The sequence below is a fragment of the Polistes fuscatus genome, unplaced genomic scaffold, assembly GCF_010416935.1.
Source record: "Polistes fuscatus isolate 324 unplaced genomic scaffold, CU_Pfus_HIC Scaffold11, whole genome shotgun sequence".
NCBI classification, from domain to species: domain Eukaryota; kingdom Metazoa; phylum Arthropoda; class Insecta; order Hymenoptera; family Vespidae; genus Polistes; species Polistes fuscatus.
In genome coordinates this window covers 1767139-1783396 of record NW_025113009.1, presented here as the reverse complement: position 1 = coordinate 1783396, position 16258 = coordinate 1767139, and the positions used below count along the sequence as shown (strand labels likewise).

General features: G+C 27.5%; 3 protein-coding genes across 4 annotated transcripts; 1 reads left to right on the top strand and 2 right to left on the bottom strand.

Moving 5' to 3' along the window:
* The first annotated feature begins 1191 nt into the window (after window positions 1–1191).
* On the top strand, window positions 1192–3726 carry LOC122526382 (protein 5NUC-like). Its single transcript, XM_043649762.1, has 7 exons — window positions 1192–1340; window positions 1612–1846; window positions 1937–2536; window positions 2615–2779; window positions 2853–2957; window positions 3046–3403; window positions 3476–3726. The coding sequence occupies exons 1-7, from the start codon at window positions 1192–1194 to the stop codon at window positions 3724–3726; spliced, it is 1863 nt and encodes a 620-aa protein (XP_043505697.1).
* A 760-nt stretch (window positions 3727–4486) lies between these two features.
* LOC122526381 (SET and MYND domain-containing protein 4-like) lies at window positions 4487–7372 on the bottom strand. Its single transcript, XM_043649760.1, has 6 exons — window positions 5911–7372; window positions 5765–5817; window positions 5537–5662; window positions 5309–5467; window positions 5073–5216; window positions 4487–4765 (listed from the first exon to the last, which is right to left on the bottom strand). The coding sequence occupies exons 1-6, from the start codon at window positions 6995–6997 to the stop codon at window positions 4487–4489; spliced, it is 1848 nt and encodes a 615-aa protein (XP_043505695.1). The 5' UTR covers window positions 6998–7372.
* A 2808-nt stretch (window positions 7373–10180) lies between these two features.
* Window positions 10181–15903, bottom strand: LOC122526247 (nuclear distribution protein nudE-like 1-B). Of its 2 annotated transcripts, XM_043649538.1 has the most exons (8): window positions 15590–15898; window positions 14992–15165; window positions 14415–14705; window positions 14034–14170; window positions 13761–13943; window positions 13177–13301; window positions 11993–12063; window positions 10181–10282 (listed from the first exon to the last, which is right to left on the bottom strand). In XM_043649538.1, exons 2-8 carry the CDS (start codon window positions 15075–15077, stop codon window positions 10225–10227), a joined length of 951 nt encoding a protein of 316 aa, XP_043505473.1. In that variant the 5' UTR covers window positions 15078–15165; window positions 15590–15898; the 3' UTR covers window positions 10181–10224. The 2 variants fall into 2 exon arrangements, with proteins under 2 accessions (XP_043505473.1, XP_043505472.1); XM_043649537.1 differs by lacking the exons at window positions 10181–10282; window positions 11993–12063 and adding an exon at window positions 12605–12836 and having other exon boundaries at window positions 15590–15903.
* Window positions 15904–16258: the final 355 nt, after the last annotated feature.

Here is a 16258-nt window from a genome sequence, read left to right as displayed (position 1 = left end):
CTCCGCCATCTTTTCAAACGTCCATTATGTTCAGTCAACGCTCGTCCCTCGGCAAAATCACAACGTATCTTTGTTGACTCTGTTCGTTTCTTCAAGAATCGCGTGTTCCTTTTCCTCCTCATTGTGTTAAAGAAAATTGTAATAAACCTACACGAAAATCACACTTAAACGTCACGTTGTTCGATCATATACATATATATACATACATATATATATGTGTATGTGTCGCAACTTCGATCGTGTCTCAACTTCTTTGTTACTTTTTTCTGCCACGTGCTCGTTCTCGTTTTTACTGCAATTATTACTTATAATTAATCTTTTTTAAAAATTGCACATATATCCCTCAAAAAAGATCGATTATTCTTTTCAATATATTTTTAATATATTTTTTAAATATCTGAGAGTGTTAGCACGTGATACTTTAGTGTTTGATTTTAAGTATATGAAGAATAATAAGTGAAAGATTAATTGTAATAAATTCAATTGGAATTAGCTGATTTATCTATTTTTTAAGGTAAATTTTAATCTTTCTCTCTTTCTCTCTCTTCTCTCTTTTCTTTTTTTTTCTTCTAGAGAAAAATGAACAAGTGGCTCTATTATCGATGTTTAATTTATTAAATTAACACGTATTCTATGGAACATATGTCATATATTTGTTATATATTTGTATTATGTAATATATGTTATATATATATCGAAAAAAATCGTATTATTTAAATATAAATATATTTAAAGATAAACTCGCTGTTGTCAAAGAAATAAATCATTGCATTGAATTAATTCTCTCATTCGAATAAAATAATAGGTATTATTTATCGAATATCATAATATATAGACCGTGACGCTTGGCATCGTTTCGTTCGTTTATTTCCTATAAAATATTTAAATGAAAACGTAAAATATATTTTTGTATCATAAATGACACAAATTGTTCTTCATATTTCATAAAACATTATTAAATCGAAATGTTTATCTTACAGAATAATAACGAACTATTAAAAGAAAAACTTCTTAAAAGGTTTTATTATACCAAGGACAATCAACTAACTTATTATTAACATATCGATAATAAAAAAACTAACTGCAATAAAGAAGGTCTCAACAAGTCGTAAAACAACGTTTATCAGCATATTTACGTTGCAAGGCAATTATTTTAATATTAATAAGATACAATATTAATGAGTCATAACAATGTTCGTGTTACTGTTACGTACGTTTTCAACGATTTTCATACTACTTACGGTAACAAACGACGTGGTCTATGGAAATCCTGTATCTTCGCAGAATAAAAATGGGGGTCTTACTTTCCACATTGTTCACACTAATGATATGCACGCCAGGTATTATTTGAAATCATTTTAATTAAAAATTTAAATAATAGAAATTACAAATTACGTTTTAACTATGCATTAACGTAACGTTCGAATCAATTCGAATCACATATACATATATAACAATTAAACTGCAATTTAATCTTTAACTTTAATTATTATCGTGGGAATCTGTGAGATAATATATGTAAAAATCGACGAATGCCAATTAACAATAAAATTCTCACTCTTCTTCAATTAGTTCAGTGTACTCAGGAAAAAAAATTTATAACGTTTTTAGATTCGAAGAAACTTCCAAAATGTCGGCACCAATTTGTCCCAAACAGGATGTTAAAGCGGGTAATTGTTACGGTGGTTTCGCCAGAATAGCAACATTGGTTCGCCAAGCTAGAAATTCGTCGATACCAACGTTATTTTTGAACGCTGGTGATACTTATCAAGGTTCTGTTTGGTATAATATTTACAAATGGAAAATAGTGGTTAAATTTCTCAACATTCTCGCGCCAGATGCAATAGTGAGTATCAATGTCGAATTCGTTCCTCCTTATTCCGTTAATTATCTTGAAAGCTAGACATTTCTCTAACTTTATTATCACGCTTCGCAGAGTCTTGGAAACCACGAGTTCGATGACGGTGTGAACGGTTTGATACCCTTCATCGAGAATGCAGAGTTTCCCGTTCTCGCAACTAATCTTGACCTATCGAAAGAGCCGAAGTTAAAAGCGACGAAATTAGCAAACAGTACGGTCTTGTTGATAAACGGTACGAAAATCGGTGTGATCGGTTATCTCACGCCAGAGACAACGATCTTATCGAGCACGGAAAATGTGATAATTAACGACGAAATACCAGCAATTCGTGAGGAAGCTAAGAAATTGAAGAAAAAGGGTGTCAATATTCTCATTGCTTTGGGTCATTCCGGATTCAACGTTGATAAAAAAATTGCCAAAGAAGTTGAGGACATCGATCTTGTCATCGGTGGACATACCAATACTTTTCTTTATCGTGGCAAACAACCTGACATCGAACACCCAGAAGGTTTTTATCCTACTGAAATAATACAAAACAATGGCAGAAGAGTCTATGTTGTTCAAGCATACGCTTATACCAAATATCTTGGTAACTTTAGCGTTACATTCGATTTAAATGGTGAAATTACTCACATCGAGGGTAATCCGATTCTCGTAGATCATAGCATCGAACAGGTAAGCTTTCAAATGATAACAATGAATAATGTAGTTATATACGATATTTATGTTATTTTTAAAGACGATTCCTAACAGGCGCCTGACATTATCAATGAACTGGATATACTCAGGCCTGCAATCGATAATATAACTTCGATGGAAATTGGAAGGACTCGCGTATTGCTCGACGGCGATAGTAAAACTTGCAGGCAGAAAGAATGCAATTTAGGAAATCTCATTACAGATGCTATTGTCGATTACGTAAGATCGTAATAAAAAATATTGCTATTGTCGCTATTATTTCAAAGATACGAATCAATTATTGCGATTTCAGAATGCCCAGGAATATTTTGTCAAAGGAAAATGGACCGACGCTGCTATTGCTGTTCAGAATAGTGGAAGTATTAGAGCGTCTATTACTAGAGACTTAAACGATAAGGTTAATATTTCAGATTACGTTCCATCTATTTTGATTTATCTTACATATTTCTGAACTTCTCTCGTTTCTTTATATAAATAACATTTAGATCACAATGGGTGATGTACTTGGCGTTCTACCATTTGGTAATACCATATTCAAAGTTTCTATGACAGGAGAACAAGTGCTTTCAATGTTAGAATGGAGCGTATATAATCTTCATTACAATTCTTCGGATAATTTATTTGGTGCATTCCTTCAATTTTCTGGCCTTCAGGTTTTATATAATATTTCTCGTCCAGTTAATTCGAAAGTTGTTTCCGTTAAAGTACGATGTGCCGCTTGTAATATTCCAAGTTATAGTGATCTCAATAAAACTGCAACTTACAATGTTCTGATAAATGATTTTATGCATAACGGAGGAGATGGTTACAAGATGTTAAAAGATCTTGAATTTACTACAATAGGTACGGTTAATTGATTTTTATTTTAAATTTCACGAAAGGTCGTCGTTTTTATTAATCATTATCATGTTTTAGGTGTTACCATAGCAGATGTGGTTGGCCAATATTTGAAGAAGTATAGTCCTGTTTACACTGGTGTTAATTGGAGAATTAATTACGTTCACGAAGTATATTCTGACAAAGTTAATAACGAAAGTAAATTATCTATCACAGATACAGAATATGTTAATAAAATTAAAAACAAAGATACATCATCTGCCTCGGTAAAGGGATATTCGATAGGACTTATAATTCTGTTAACGATGTCTATTGAATTGTTAACGTAATCGTTCCGTTTTAACGGTAACTTTACGTTAAGTTTGGCAGAAGAAATATGAAATTTGACAGTATTTACAACATAATTTAATGACATATAAAAGTTAATTGACAATAATAATTAATGACATAATTATTAAAGAAGAAAAATATGACACATTGGCGTGTATACGTTACCACGAAAGACCGAAATTGGAGAATGTCAAAATTCACATGTTTGCTTGTTAACACATACCAAATACGTCAATGAAAGACCGAATATTTAAATTTATTGTTCTTATTATAAAATATTTCGGTCATACACAAAGCAACCACAGTAACGTAGATACAAGTCATTTACGGATAATTTGAATATCCTTTAACATTTATTAATGATAATATATTTTTAAGGATATATTATTCGAGTAATTATTTTTCCACAAATATTCATTATCTTATTACACATATTAAGAGACTTTACAATGTAATGTCCAAATGCAATTCAAGCGGATATTATCCGTATTTGTATTAGTACTGACAGTATGTTTTATTATTGAATTATCTACCTCAGAAAATAGAAGAATTCGAGTAGTTTATTTTTGCAATGTATAATATTTAATGAATATATAATAAAATAATTAGCTATGTAAACTACTTTTCAATACATTCCATGAAATATCAGTTACAGTACTATAAAATTTTGATTATAAATATTCTTTCATAAAATAATTAATTAATATAAAAAGATAATATATATATATGTAAACACACTGATAAAAATTTATGACGAAATCATTTGTCCAGTTTTGCTTTTTTTACTGGAGGGAAAAAATGTACGTTGCCAAACATGCTATAAGCATGTCTTATAGTTTCCGAAATCTTACTAAATTCTACAGAAGGATATAAAGAATGTTCATATAATATTCTTAACATGTTACGTAAAGAATCTATTATATCTTGTTTCTCTTCAATAGTTTTCGAATCTGCAGAAGCAATAAAAAGGATGTAATTATTGAGATTTTCCAAGGATTTTAAAATGAACGATTTATTAATCGGTGGTTTTAACAATTCCTACAAAAAAAAAAAAAAATTTGCGTGAAAAGTAAAAATTGTAAATAGGATATCCCATAACTGGTAGTACAAGCGAACATGAGATGATTCTACATGAAAAACTAAATTGAAAATGCATTAGTACACGCTCACTTGACAAATATTCAAATTTATTTTTTTTAAAAACAAAGTCTTATACGAATATATCTTATTCTGGATTGTTTACTTAGTTTTTCGTGTAGAATCACCGTCTGCTTGATTGTATCACCAGTTATAGATTCCCCTGTATAATTTATAAGATATAACTGAATTCATAAATGATACATACTTCGACAGAAAGTAGTTCAGGATTTGTACGCCAATGTTCTCGGCATGGTAAGCATTCGCAATAGAAATAATAGTTTGATAGAAGATCTTCTCGTCTTCTTGATCTTACCGTTATAGCATAATGATTACCATAATTATCAAAAATCTAAAAGAACGTAAAGAATAAATTTTATATAGAATTTTTGTTCACAAAAAGTATAGAATGATATTACTTACGATTCTAGAATAAATAAATACCTGTTCTCCTTTCGCTATAGGATGTAAAGCACGCACAACCATGGTTGTCTTTGCAGGATATCTAATTACATTCGGCATACAACTGTGATTAAACAGACTGCAAAATGCCAAAGATATCATTCCTTTACTTGAAGAATCAAAACCACGTATTTCCTCTAACTGTAATGTAATTCTAATTACAATATGGACAAAAAAAATAAGTAGAAACCAGAGAAACCAAATAATTACATCATGAAAGTTACTAGATATTATTTGTTGATGACTTAATATGAGACCACCAATGAATATCATATCTTCATCTTGGGCTATTTCGGATACTTTTATTCCTTTTTTGTCTCCAAAAAACTTGGAATACTGGATCAATATATACAAAAGAACGCAAGAATTTAAGCCTCTTCTAAATAAGTCAAAAGATGATCTTTTTTCAACATTTCTTGTAAGACTATATATACTTGCATATTTATCACTGTGAAACTTCATATCGGAATCAAATCCTTGTGTTCTAGGATCTTTAAAGAAATAGTTAATTAAAAATCTAAGTAAAAAAAAGAGATAAAACTATTATTTAATAGTTGAAAAAATATGTTATAAATTGTAATTACCAAGCTGTTTGTTTCTTTTCTCAATTTGAAGAATTTTGCTTCTTAAAGATTCTATACTTCCAAATTCTCTAAATGCTCTTAATACGAGTCTTATACAGAAACAATTAAACGTAGAGGCACCGACATCTGACATTTCGTACAGAATAGAAAATACACGACATTCTATTTCATGATATTGCTGCCAGTGTTCATCTCGGCATTTGTCTGAACAATACATCGCAATATAGCAATAATCGCAAGGTATAAGTGCTAAACAACAGTCCGAGCAATTTGTACAATGGCTATAAACCCGTGATGTATCTACAATATGAGAATAGCCTTTTTCTACAGCAATGAGTTCGCCAGGTTCAATATCGCGGGCAGCAACAATATGTCTCTCATATTTACTACTATTGTAAACAACAGAAACTGCATCTGATGCAGATGGAACTTCTACGTTTGGAGATTCAATTACTGGAATTTTTATTTTGTACTTTTGTTTGTTTGGTATATTTTGAGTGTCTATTTTCGTTAGTTGATCTTTTAAACAGTCTAATCTCTCTTTGGATTTTTGTTTTTTAGGATGATCATCTGGCATCTCTTGGATCATATTAAACGCCCTGGTATAATCATCGTCTATAGATTGTCCTAACTCCAACAAACACTTTATTCTTCGCAAATATATTTTGAGTTTTATATCATCGGGCAAATTGAAGGTTAATGCTCTGTCGATATCACTAATACTGTCTTTAAATTGTCTCAAATATAATAGAATACCAGATCTACTGACATAAGCCATACCAAGTTCTTCTGATAAAGGTGCTCCATGAGCTACACTCTTTGTATAATTAATTATTATTTCATTGATCTTTTTTGGAGCTGGACTTCGAAAATACAAATTGTTTCCCATGTCTCGATATTTTGTCGAGAGAACACATTCTTTTGTTAGTAATGGAATTTTAGGAGTTACATCGAACTGTACCATTACTTGGAGAATTTTTCTTATGCGATCAAAATCATTGTCCTTTGTATTGAAATCTTTCATAATCTCTGAAACCTTATCCCCATCCTCAATACGCCTAGTTAATAATGAATGAACAGCAAGCATTTCGGATATTTAAATAAGACGTAAGAAACAAATCTAGGAAAAATCTGTAATGTGAAAAATAATAAGTTTCACTATTAACTATTGCACACACTCTATTATAAATATAAATTAATATAGACGGATTTAAATAGTAAAGATATTTTATTTCAATCTGTAATCGATTAATCAAAAAATCGATCTTAGTAATTCAAAACCCGACCGATTTGTTTAATTCTTTGGTTATAACAGGTAATAAATACAATCTTTTAATGGGACGGAATTTTAACAAAACACATCCACTATGACGTAAAATGTGAACACCCGAATAATGTCGATATAAAGGTCACTATAATCTCCACAGATGGCACTGACTGTTTTGTTTATTGATTATGCTGGGATAACACGTAAAGTAATTGATTCAAATGGAGATTAACTGATAATATATATTTAACGTTTATTAAAATTTAAAATTTAAATATTAAATATGTATTTTTAATTAATCCACTTAAAAACAGAGATTGATTTTCAAACAATCTATCAATTGATTTTCGATTTGTTAATATTAGATTCTACATATTATTGGATTAATCTAACTAAAAATTTCAAAAACATTTTACATTCTAGTTAGAGACATTTTAAACGTAACTTAAAACCTTTTTGTGTTTCAATCTGTTAACATTTTGACTACTACGTTGGTCATATATGACACCATGATGGTCATTGGTCAACAGCGCATTTGAATATTTACAATTATAAAAATTGAATGAAAATTTACAGTTAATGCATTTTGAACATTACCGCTAATTAGAATATACTTTGAAGTAAAAAATGTCTCATTGAACAATTACAAATTTTTATTGGAACATCGAAAATAAAAGATTTATTTCTATGAAATCTTGAATAATAAAAATACTAACATGGCGTCCTGAGCGATCATGTAAATTCGGTATGACAGTCAAAACGTTAAATAGTCTTTTTTTTTGGCCATTGTATTAAAAATAGAAAATCAAGGTCAGTATCTTTATAAATATTATTATTAGGACGAGTAAAAAGTCCATTCACATCTTTTTATAAGAATATAAAGTTTTCATAACATGAAACGACAAAAACAATTAATAACAGCCAAATTTGAACTCTATAAAAAAATATTTTTGATCAACCATATATCGTGAACAGCAAATAATCCCTAACACAAATGGACTTTTTACTAAACTTAATCATCTTTATAACTTCATAAATAGTTCCGAAACACAGTTTTAGAATAAACTGCATTTTAGAATAAATTACGTTTTAAGATTTATATTTTTGATAATTCACACTTACCCGATTTTCACAAAGAGATGAAGAAAGGAGAAACCGACTAAAGTGTTAAGCCAATGTTAGCTTTAACAACGAAATAACGAGTGCCATCTTAGATTTGAATATTCAAACAAATGTCGAACGTACGAAAATAAAACGAAAATACTATACTCTCTCAACACATTCAATCTCCAATATTGCGCCTAGTAATTTTATTTTAAACATCAGATTTATTTTCGGAATATAGCTAATTGTAATTTAACATTCTAGCACCGATGAGATTTGGTCTTGGCGCTGTTTTACCACTTTGGACCACTTGCCGCTATTTGTAAATTACACCAACGTAGTACTGTGAAATTTCAAAAATTAATAGAAAAATGAAATGAATTTAAGTTTTGTATATGAGCTGTTTATTTTGAAAGTATCAAAGATCACTTTGTCATTAAATTGCGATATTTAAGGGTTCATATATTGACCTGTTTATAAAAAAGTTTGATTTTTAAGAATAAACTATTCTGTAATCTTTATTTTTTGAATGAGACCTTGTTTTTCAAAATTGTTTAAGAATTATATCTGATATCGTCCATGCCACCAACAATGGTTTCAATATTTTACACAGCCTTAAAGAAAATTTATTTATAATAATCAAACATATTTAAATAAGTAATAGTTATAACTAGACCCTTTTAAGTTAAAATTTCAAGATATTCATCATTTATTTTTCATCGCTTCAACATTAAACTTCTATATATCTTTACATCAATGAAAAAAATATGTTTCTTTAGAACTAATATTTTAGTAACATGTGTTACACGTGTTATTAAAAGATAAATAAAAGTGTTAATATATTAATAATTACTATTATATAAAGATTGTATTATAATTGAAATATACTTAAATATATTGAAATAAACATATTTCATAATTCCGTCAGTATATTGAAATACAATACCATTATTGCATACGAAATATAATATAATAATAGATAATAATACAAAACATTTTTTATCTAACAAAATGTATCTTTTATATATCTAATGGCACTGATATGCAACTTACATATAAATAACCAGTAAAATAAATAAAAAAACATTAAGATATTGTCAATATTATGCAGAATGCAGAGTGTATATACTTATGTGTATATATTATTCTCAATATTGCAATGAAATTTCTAGTTCTAATAATAATTATTATTATTACCATTATTATTATTACAGATAATTTTAGAATAATAACAAACAATTCTTTTAATGAAATTAAAATTAAATATTAAAAACAACATTGGTGATTTATTTCAATTAAATTTTGAATACTACAATATAAATAATGAAAACAGTCCATATACCTACATATATATATATATATCTTGCCTAAATATTTGTTATACGACACTAATTCTATTTACAGATTTGAATAATACCATTTAAAAAGTCGGATGTATTAATTTGCAATTAAATTCAAACGTACTTTATAAAAGTGTTTTACAAGAAAAAAAATAATTATTATATATATATATATATCTGTTTGTTATTGCTGCGATGAAAAGTATTTTAGTTTTGTTATCGAATAGCATATAGTAATTAGCTTTCATTTGTGTTTTATAATAATCACTTACATATACATATTTATATATATATATATATATAATGAAACATTTATTCGTCCTATCAACGATATAAATCAAATTTTAGTTTCAGTAATTATCAGCCAAAAAATCTAATAAATATGCCAAATATCTAATTATAAATCTTTGTCATGTTATAGTAAAAAATATTTTTTTTTGTCCAAAATAGACATATTATATAGAGATGTAATTTTAATCGACACAATCGTATCAATCTCTAAAAATTTTTTCTATTAATTAATAAATATTCTTATTAAAGCAACAATTCTTAAACGTAATTGCACATTTTTTTAGGCTTATTGTTGCACAAAAAAATACCTTGTTACAATCGAATGTGGTTGTTGTTTCCTGAGGCTGCGCCTCTCACTTGTCGTCTACTCCTGATCAAACAAATGCAACAATTTTTTGTTACTTTAATATCATAACAAAACAGCACTTTGGTTCTATCTTTTATTTATTTTAATATAGTAAATTATTTAATTTCTACAATCCAACTTACCGCATAAATATACACGAGTGACGTTATAAAATAAGACACGATTTACATGATGTTAACAGCATATATTTATGCAGTCGTCAGATATTAATTTCTTTTTACACGAATATGACAAAATAAGAATCAATTTTTTTCATTTCAAATAAAATTCATGCAAATGATATATTGTAACTGCTAAACAAATCTTACTTGCACTACGTGTTGACAATGATTTAGTATCTAATTAGTTATTTGAGCCACATATATTTACATACATCTTTATATTATTTGCAATTAATAGTTCGAGTTATTTATTAAAGTAGAATGAAGTGGCACAACAAAAGGATTACTTTCGAATTAGTGGCTCAACTCTTACTTATAACAAATTTTATATTAATGTACAGTAAATTATAAATTACTACAAAAAATACACTGTAGAACTTATAAAGTAAATAATATAAAATTAAATTTCGTAATAGAAATAAAATCTTTTTATCAACATCACATTACAATAAATACATGTGATATTTGGGAGTAAATATTTTAAGATGTTATCCACATATATAAACAAAAAATAAGCATACGACAAGCATTTAATGCGTGTAATGAAGCATACGTCTTGTGAAAGAAAAATTAATGTTATGTACATATATTTGTAAAAATATTTTTACACGTATTAATTTTTTATAATGACAAATAATATATATACAGAATGTCTAAGGTTTTTCTAGATTCATGTTTATATAATATTTTTTCATATTTTTGTGCATAGAATATGCTGACACCATTGCGAAATGTGAAAATCTCAGACATCTTGTATATAATGTGTAAGATATAAAAAGAAAATTTAGTATGACAAAATGTGCTTTATCAAACATCCTAAATTTTAGAAATGATATTTGATTTATTGCAAAGAAAAATTTTATAATGTTATATAATATATCATTTTATTAATACTTAATAATTTTAAATAATTTCCTGATTTATAAATATTCAATTATTCAGATAGTAAATAAATACAATGATACAAGCTTTTAAATTCTCAGATTACGGAGTTATCTTTATGCTTTTTACAGCAGAGATATAAAAAAAAAGGGAAAATAAATGAATATTTATCTATGAAATTTAGAAAGTATCATCTAATAATTTAAAAATTAATAAAAATACAAAAAATAAAATTTATTTAAAAAATTATTAAGCATTCTTATATAAAAACATAGTCTTACAATTTATGTTCAAAATACTAAAATAAAAATCTATGCGACTGTCATAGTATCATTTAATCTCTTTCATATTAAAGAAAGAAATTAAAAAGCTATACGACTAAAATAATATGAAATTAAAAATTCTATATGAATTATTTCATAAAAAGCGCTAGAAAGTGTATACACAACCAGTGAATTAACTTAACAATAAGTACACTTTATTTCATGTTGCTAGAGTATTATGTACCTTTCTGATTGATTAGTTTGACAAAATTATTTAATTTGAATATATTACATGTTATATATAAAACAATTTTGCAGGTACATAATATTTACTTTTCCAGGTTATGCAACAACAGCACAAATAAAGAACAGCACAATTCCATGTGAAAGTTTGATAGAAATGTTACCTGTAGAGATCACGTACAGCTTGGTCCTCTCGAGACGCATTTCTGCATGTATTCAATTTGTTTTCCAAAGCCTGCCATAAACAAATTTTTGATTGTCAGTGAAGTATTTCATAAATATTCTATATGAGTTAATATCAGAGTAGCTAAAAATAAAATATAATACATAATTTTAATCTCTTGCATAGTAATTATTTTTTAATGAAATAATTAATTTTTTTTATGAGATCTTTTAAATAAAAAAAAAATAATACTAAATAAGAACAAACACACAATGCGTTAATATAGCATAGTTTTTTTATGTTAATGAATTAGTTCTCTCTAGATTTGAAAAAGAATTAAATTCGGATACAATTTAAATGAAAGAAATTAAAAATATTATTAAAAAGTAATCCTAATGTAATAAAACATGCAATACATCAATTTTAATTCTCAAAGCCATGTAACAAAACATGCACGAGCATTTTATTATTTAGCATATAAATAGAAAAATATTGAAATACGAATGAAATACTAAGTATTATAAAAAAAAAATAATAATAATAATAGATATTTAAATATTTACCATCAATAATGTAAATAAGTATAGAGTGAAAGCATTGGAGAACGAAAAAAAATATAAAGAAGAAAAACGAATAAAGACCTGTATTAGTAGTTGGAAAATAATTAAATGACGAAATCACGAAGATTGTCTGCATTTGGTTGGTCTAGGTTGTTGTCTAATACACTGTGCAGGTGTACAAACTTGAACGGATGGTGCATTATTTGGCGGAATAGTATTTGATTTTTTTCCATTTGGACATGTACATTTCACCCTCCTACAGTCCATGCAGACCCACCTGTCAAGCTACCAAAATACCAGCTACTAATAATAACTACATTCTTATAAAAAAGAAAAGATACTAGTATCATCAATTAAATAAAATAACATAGTTTTATGGAATGCTTGAAAAATAAAATATATATATATATATATATATATATTTATATGTATAAATAAAAGTATACTAAATGCTCTTTCCCAATCAAATCTAATTTATATACAAGATATGATATAAATATATAAATACACGAAATTTACAAAATTACAAGGAAATACAGGCCATGCTTTAAGCTTTAATAACAGCACTCATTTTTTTCTGTTACAAAGAACTATTGCATCCTAGTAACTAAATGATTGTACTCACTCCAACTTTTCGCATCAGGTCTCCAATCATATTCATTGCTAATATTCTGGTACATGGTGCCAATGGCGGATTTATGTTATTGTTGTTGTTGTTGCCAATTACACCTCCAACTACTCCATTTCCAACTAATAGTAAATAAGAAAAAATATATATTACTTTAAAAATAAAACCTGAGCGGCAAATATTATATTAAATACAATCTAACATTCAAATAAACAGATCGAAAGCATGCATGAACTTGAAAAACTGGAAATACAAGCTTAAAAATAAATTTTTATTTAATATTTAGCAAAATTATATTTACAATTTAATATAATGTCAAATATTAATTTACTTATAATAATTTACAATTTGAATAATGCAAGGTTTGATAAATCATGTTATTGAATGAATAATAAAAAAAAAATGGAAGTAGTCAATTCATGTTTCACATAAATTACTTTGAAGTAATAACTAATTAAGAACATTAATTACTAATTATTCTGCAAAAACCTAAAATTTGTTTTATAGATTTGCGGAAAGTTTTTTCTTACTTCCAAAAAAAAGTATACGTCTAGATTTACGAAAAGCGCTATGAATCTTACTTTTCAATGATGAAGCTGTATTATTTGAAGGTACAGATTGCGAAACTAATGGACTGGAAGGTGGTGTATGCGTTTCTAGTTCGACTTGTAGTTTATTACTATCTACAAGATTACGAACTCTATCTGCTGTCTTATCGTTATCTGGTTGATGTCGCTCTTGTACTTGAATCTCTTGTTTCAAATCTATAAAATAATAATCAATTAAGAATACAGAGTACTAATTATGAAAAAGAAAGAAAAATAATGTATGTATACAACTGTCATCAATCAAACCTCTAATTTCATCCATTAATCTTTGTACTATGACCTTTAAGCCCTCCTTTTCATCAAGTTCCGATTCAAGTAGAGCATTCTTTTCTATTGCCAAGTTAAATTTAGCTTCTATCTCTTCTTCCGTTACTCTATTTACCCTGTAATATATAATGAATCTTTAAAAATATATATTAGTAGTAGTATATTGTCATATAGTATAGTTTTCAGCAATGTGTTATACTATAAGCAAAAGAAAAAAAGAAATCTAGACCTATACACGGAGTCCCTAAATTCAAATGTGCTCATATGTATCCGATGATGATAAATAATATTCTATCTTTGTCTAATATTTATAAAATTTATATTATTTATATTATTTTTCTTATAAGACTCATTATATACCTGTGCGCTCGTTCTAAATCATCATTTTTCTGTTCTATTTCTCTGATGTATTTCATCAATTGCTCCTGTTGTAATTGCAAATCTTGCGCTTGTGATTGAAACATAACACAATCTGAAGTTTGCTTATCTAATCTCGTTCTTAATTGCTCTACCTCTGTTGCAAGTCGGGCATTCCTCTGCCTTAAGTCTCTGTTAGCTCTTTCTGCTTGTTCTAAAGATGCTTCTAATTCTTTCTCTAACATCCGAGAATGTTCTTGAAACTCTTCCAATTCTCTTTCGACATCTTCTTTTCTGCGTATTAATAAATTATTAATAACTGTACTTATACTAAGTATATTCCATGTTACAGGAAAGTTTTTCAAATTATATATCGATCATACCATAATCAAAAATTAGGCTTTACAATGCATATAATGTATATTTAGTTTTTATATTACAGTTTCCTATAACATGGATCATTTGTACAGTAATCTACTGTACACATTTTTACAGTAATCTACTGTACTCTGATTATAATATAGGTTATGAATATATTTTCTCATTATCTACATTTATTTTCTATAACAGAATGTTTTACCTTTTAAACATCTGATGGGTAAGATCCACCCAATAATCAATTTCTTCATCTTTAGATACAAATTCAGGAGGATCAGTTTCCATCATCTTGAGAGTCAATAGAAAAAACCCCAGATATTACTTTTCAAATATATACTAGTTCTTTAATAGTCCTTGGTAACAGGAAGTTATCATTCTGAAAAACATAGTCAAATACACGTGTATATATAAGTTAAAATATACTCAATTAAAAAAAAAAAAGGAGTAATGATATTAAAAATAAATATATGTAGAAACTTCTGTAGACAATAAATTCTGTACACATCTTGTATATACTCGCACTAAACAGTTTTATCGATAAATTGTACAAATAGAAAGCATTTGTAAATAATAGTATTGGAGTTAATCAACATTGCATCTCAATTGGTAATAAAAAGAATTTCAAGAGAAAGTACAAAAATGGTAATAAAAATAAATAATAAAAATGTTAGTGTTGTGTTCGAAATATAATGTTGCTCGATGACGCTTTACTTGAAACGTAAAAAAAAACCTTGATCAAATTATTAGTATGCAAAATGTAATCATACATATGTATGTAGATATGACATAAATTTCATTACCGTGCAATAAATGAATCACTGCTTAATACCGCAACGCATAAAAAACTGGCACAGTAGCGTATATCGTTGAAAAACTCTGAATCGTTCTACTCTTTCAATTATGCGCAAAATGTAGAGGTTAGCTCGACAAGATCGTCGAGCGAAACCTTGCACAAGAAACCACGATGTAACATTTGATAAAATTGATCGAATATTAATCGCAGAACGATATGTTTACGAGTCGCAAAATGGCAGATACTTAAAGCCACATACAAAACTAACGATCAAGCAACAGCAAACCACCTAACGGCCATAAAATACTTAATGCTAGACTACCGTCCATTAATATTCGGTGGATTAGACCTGTGACTCGTATTCTAATCCGTTTCTAAATTTTACTAAACCTCTGAAAGTTAGTGACATTTATGGAAATTTTAAATGAAAGAATATCTTGTTAATGAAATAATGAATTCAATAGAATATGAAAAATATTTATAAACATAAATATTAATTTATATAATAATTAAAAAAATTTAAATATAAATTATATAATAATTAAAAAAATTTAAGGTTGAAATTTGATTGTTATTTCTTTCTTTTCTACCACTTATCGTTCTTATTAGTTATATAGTTTATGTTTACTCTCATGGAGATTCTGATCGCCAAACTCTGTCGCTTGGTGGCAGCATT

What these genes read in the sequence shown, in the direction of transcription:
- LOC122526382 (XM_043649762.1), top strand. Translation starts at nt 1,192, where the DNA reads ATGTTCGTGTTACTGTTACGTACGTTTTCAACGATTTTCATACTACTT. An exon ending in ACTAATGATATGCACGCCAG is followed by an intron (nt 1,341 to 1,611) that starts GTATTATTTGAA and finishes TAACGTTTTTAG; the next exon opens with ATTCGAAGAAACTTCCAAAA. An exon ending in CTAGAGACTTAAACGATAAG is followed by an intron (nt 2,958 to 3,045) that starts GTTAATATTTCA and finishes AATAACATTTAG; the next exon opens with ATCACAATGGGTGATGTACT.
- LOC122526381 (XM_043649760.1), bottom strand. Translation starts at nt 6,997, where the DNA reads ATGCTTGCTGTTCATTCATTATTAACTAGGCGTATTGAGGATGGGGAT. An exon ending in GAAAAGAAACAAACAGCTTG is followed by an intron (nt 5,818 to 5,910) that starts GTAATTACAATT and finishes ATTTCTTTAAAG; the next exon opens with ATCCTAGAACACAAGGATTT. An exon ending in TATCTAGTAACTTTCATGAT is followed by an intron (nt 5,468 to 5,536) that starts GTAATTATTTGG and finishes ATTACATTACAG; the next exon opens with TTAGAGGAAATACGTGGTTT.
- LOC122526247 (XM_043649537.1), bottom strand. Translation starts at nt 15,077, where the DNA reads ATGATGGAAACTGATCCTCCTGAATTTGTATCTAAAGATGAAGAAATT. An exon ending in ACCCATCAGATGTTTAAAAG is followed by an intron (nt 14,706 to 14,991) that starts GTAAAACATTCT and finishes ATTAATACGCAG; the next exon opens with AAAAGAAGATGTCGAAAGAG. An exon ending in ATTAATGGATGAAATTAGAG is followed by an intron (nt 13,944 to 14,033) that starts GTTTGATTGATG and finishes ATTATTTTATAG; the next exon opens with ATTTGAAACAAGAGATTCAA.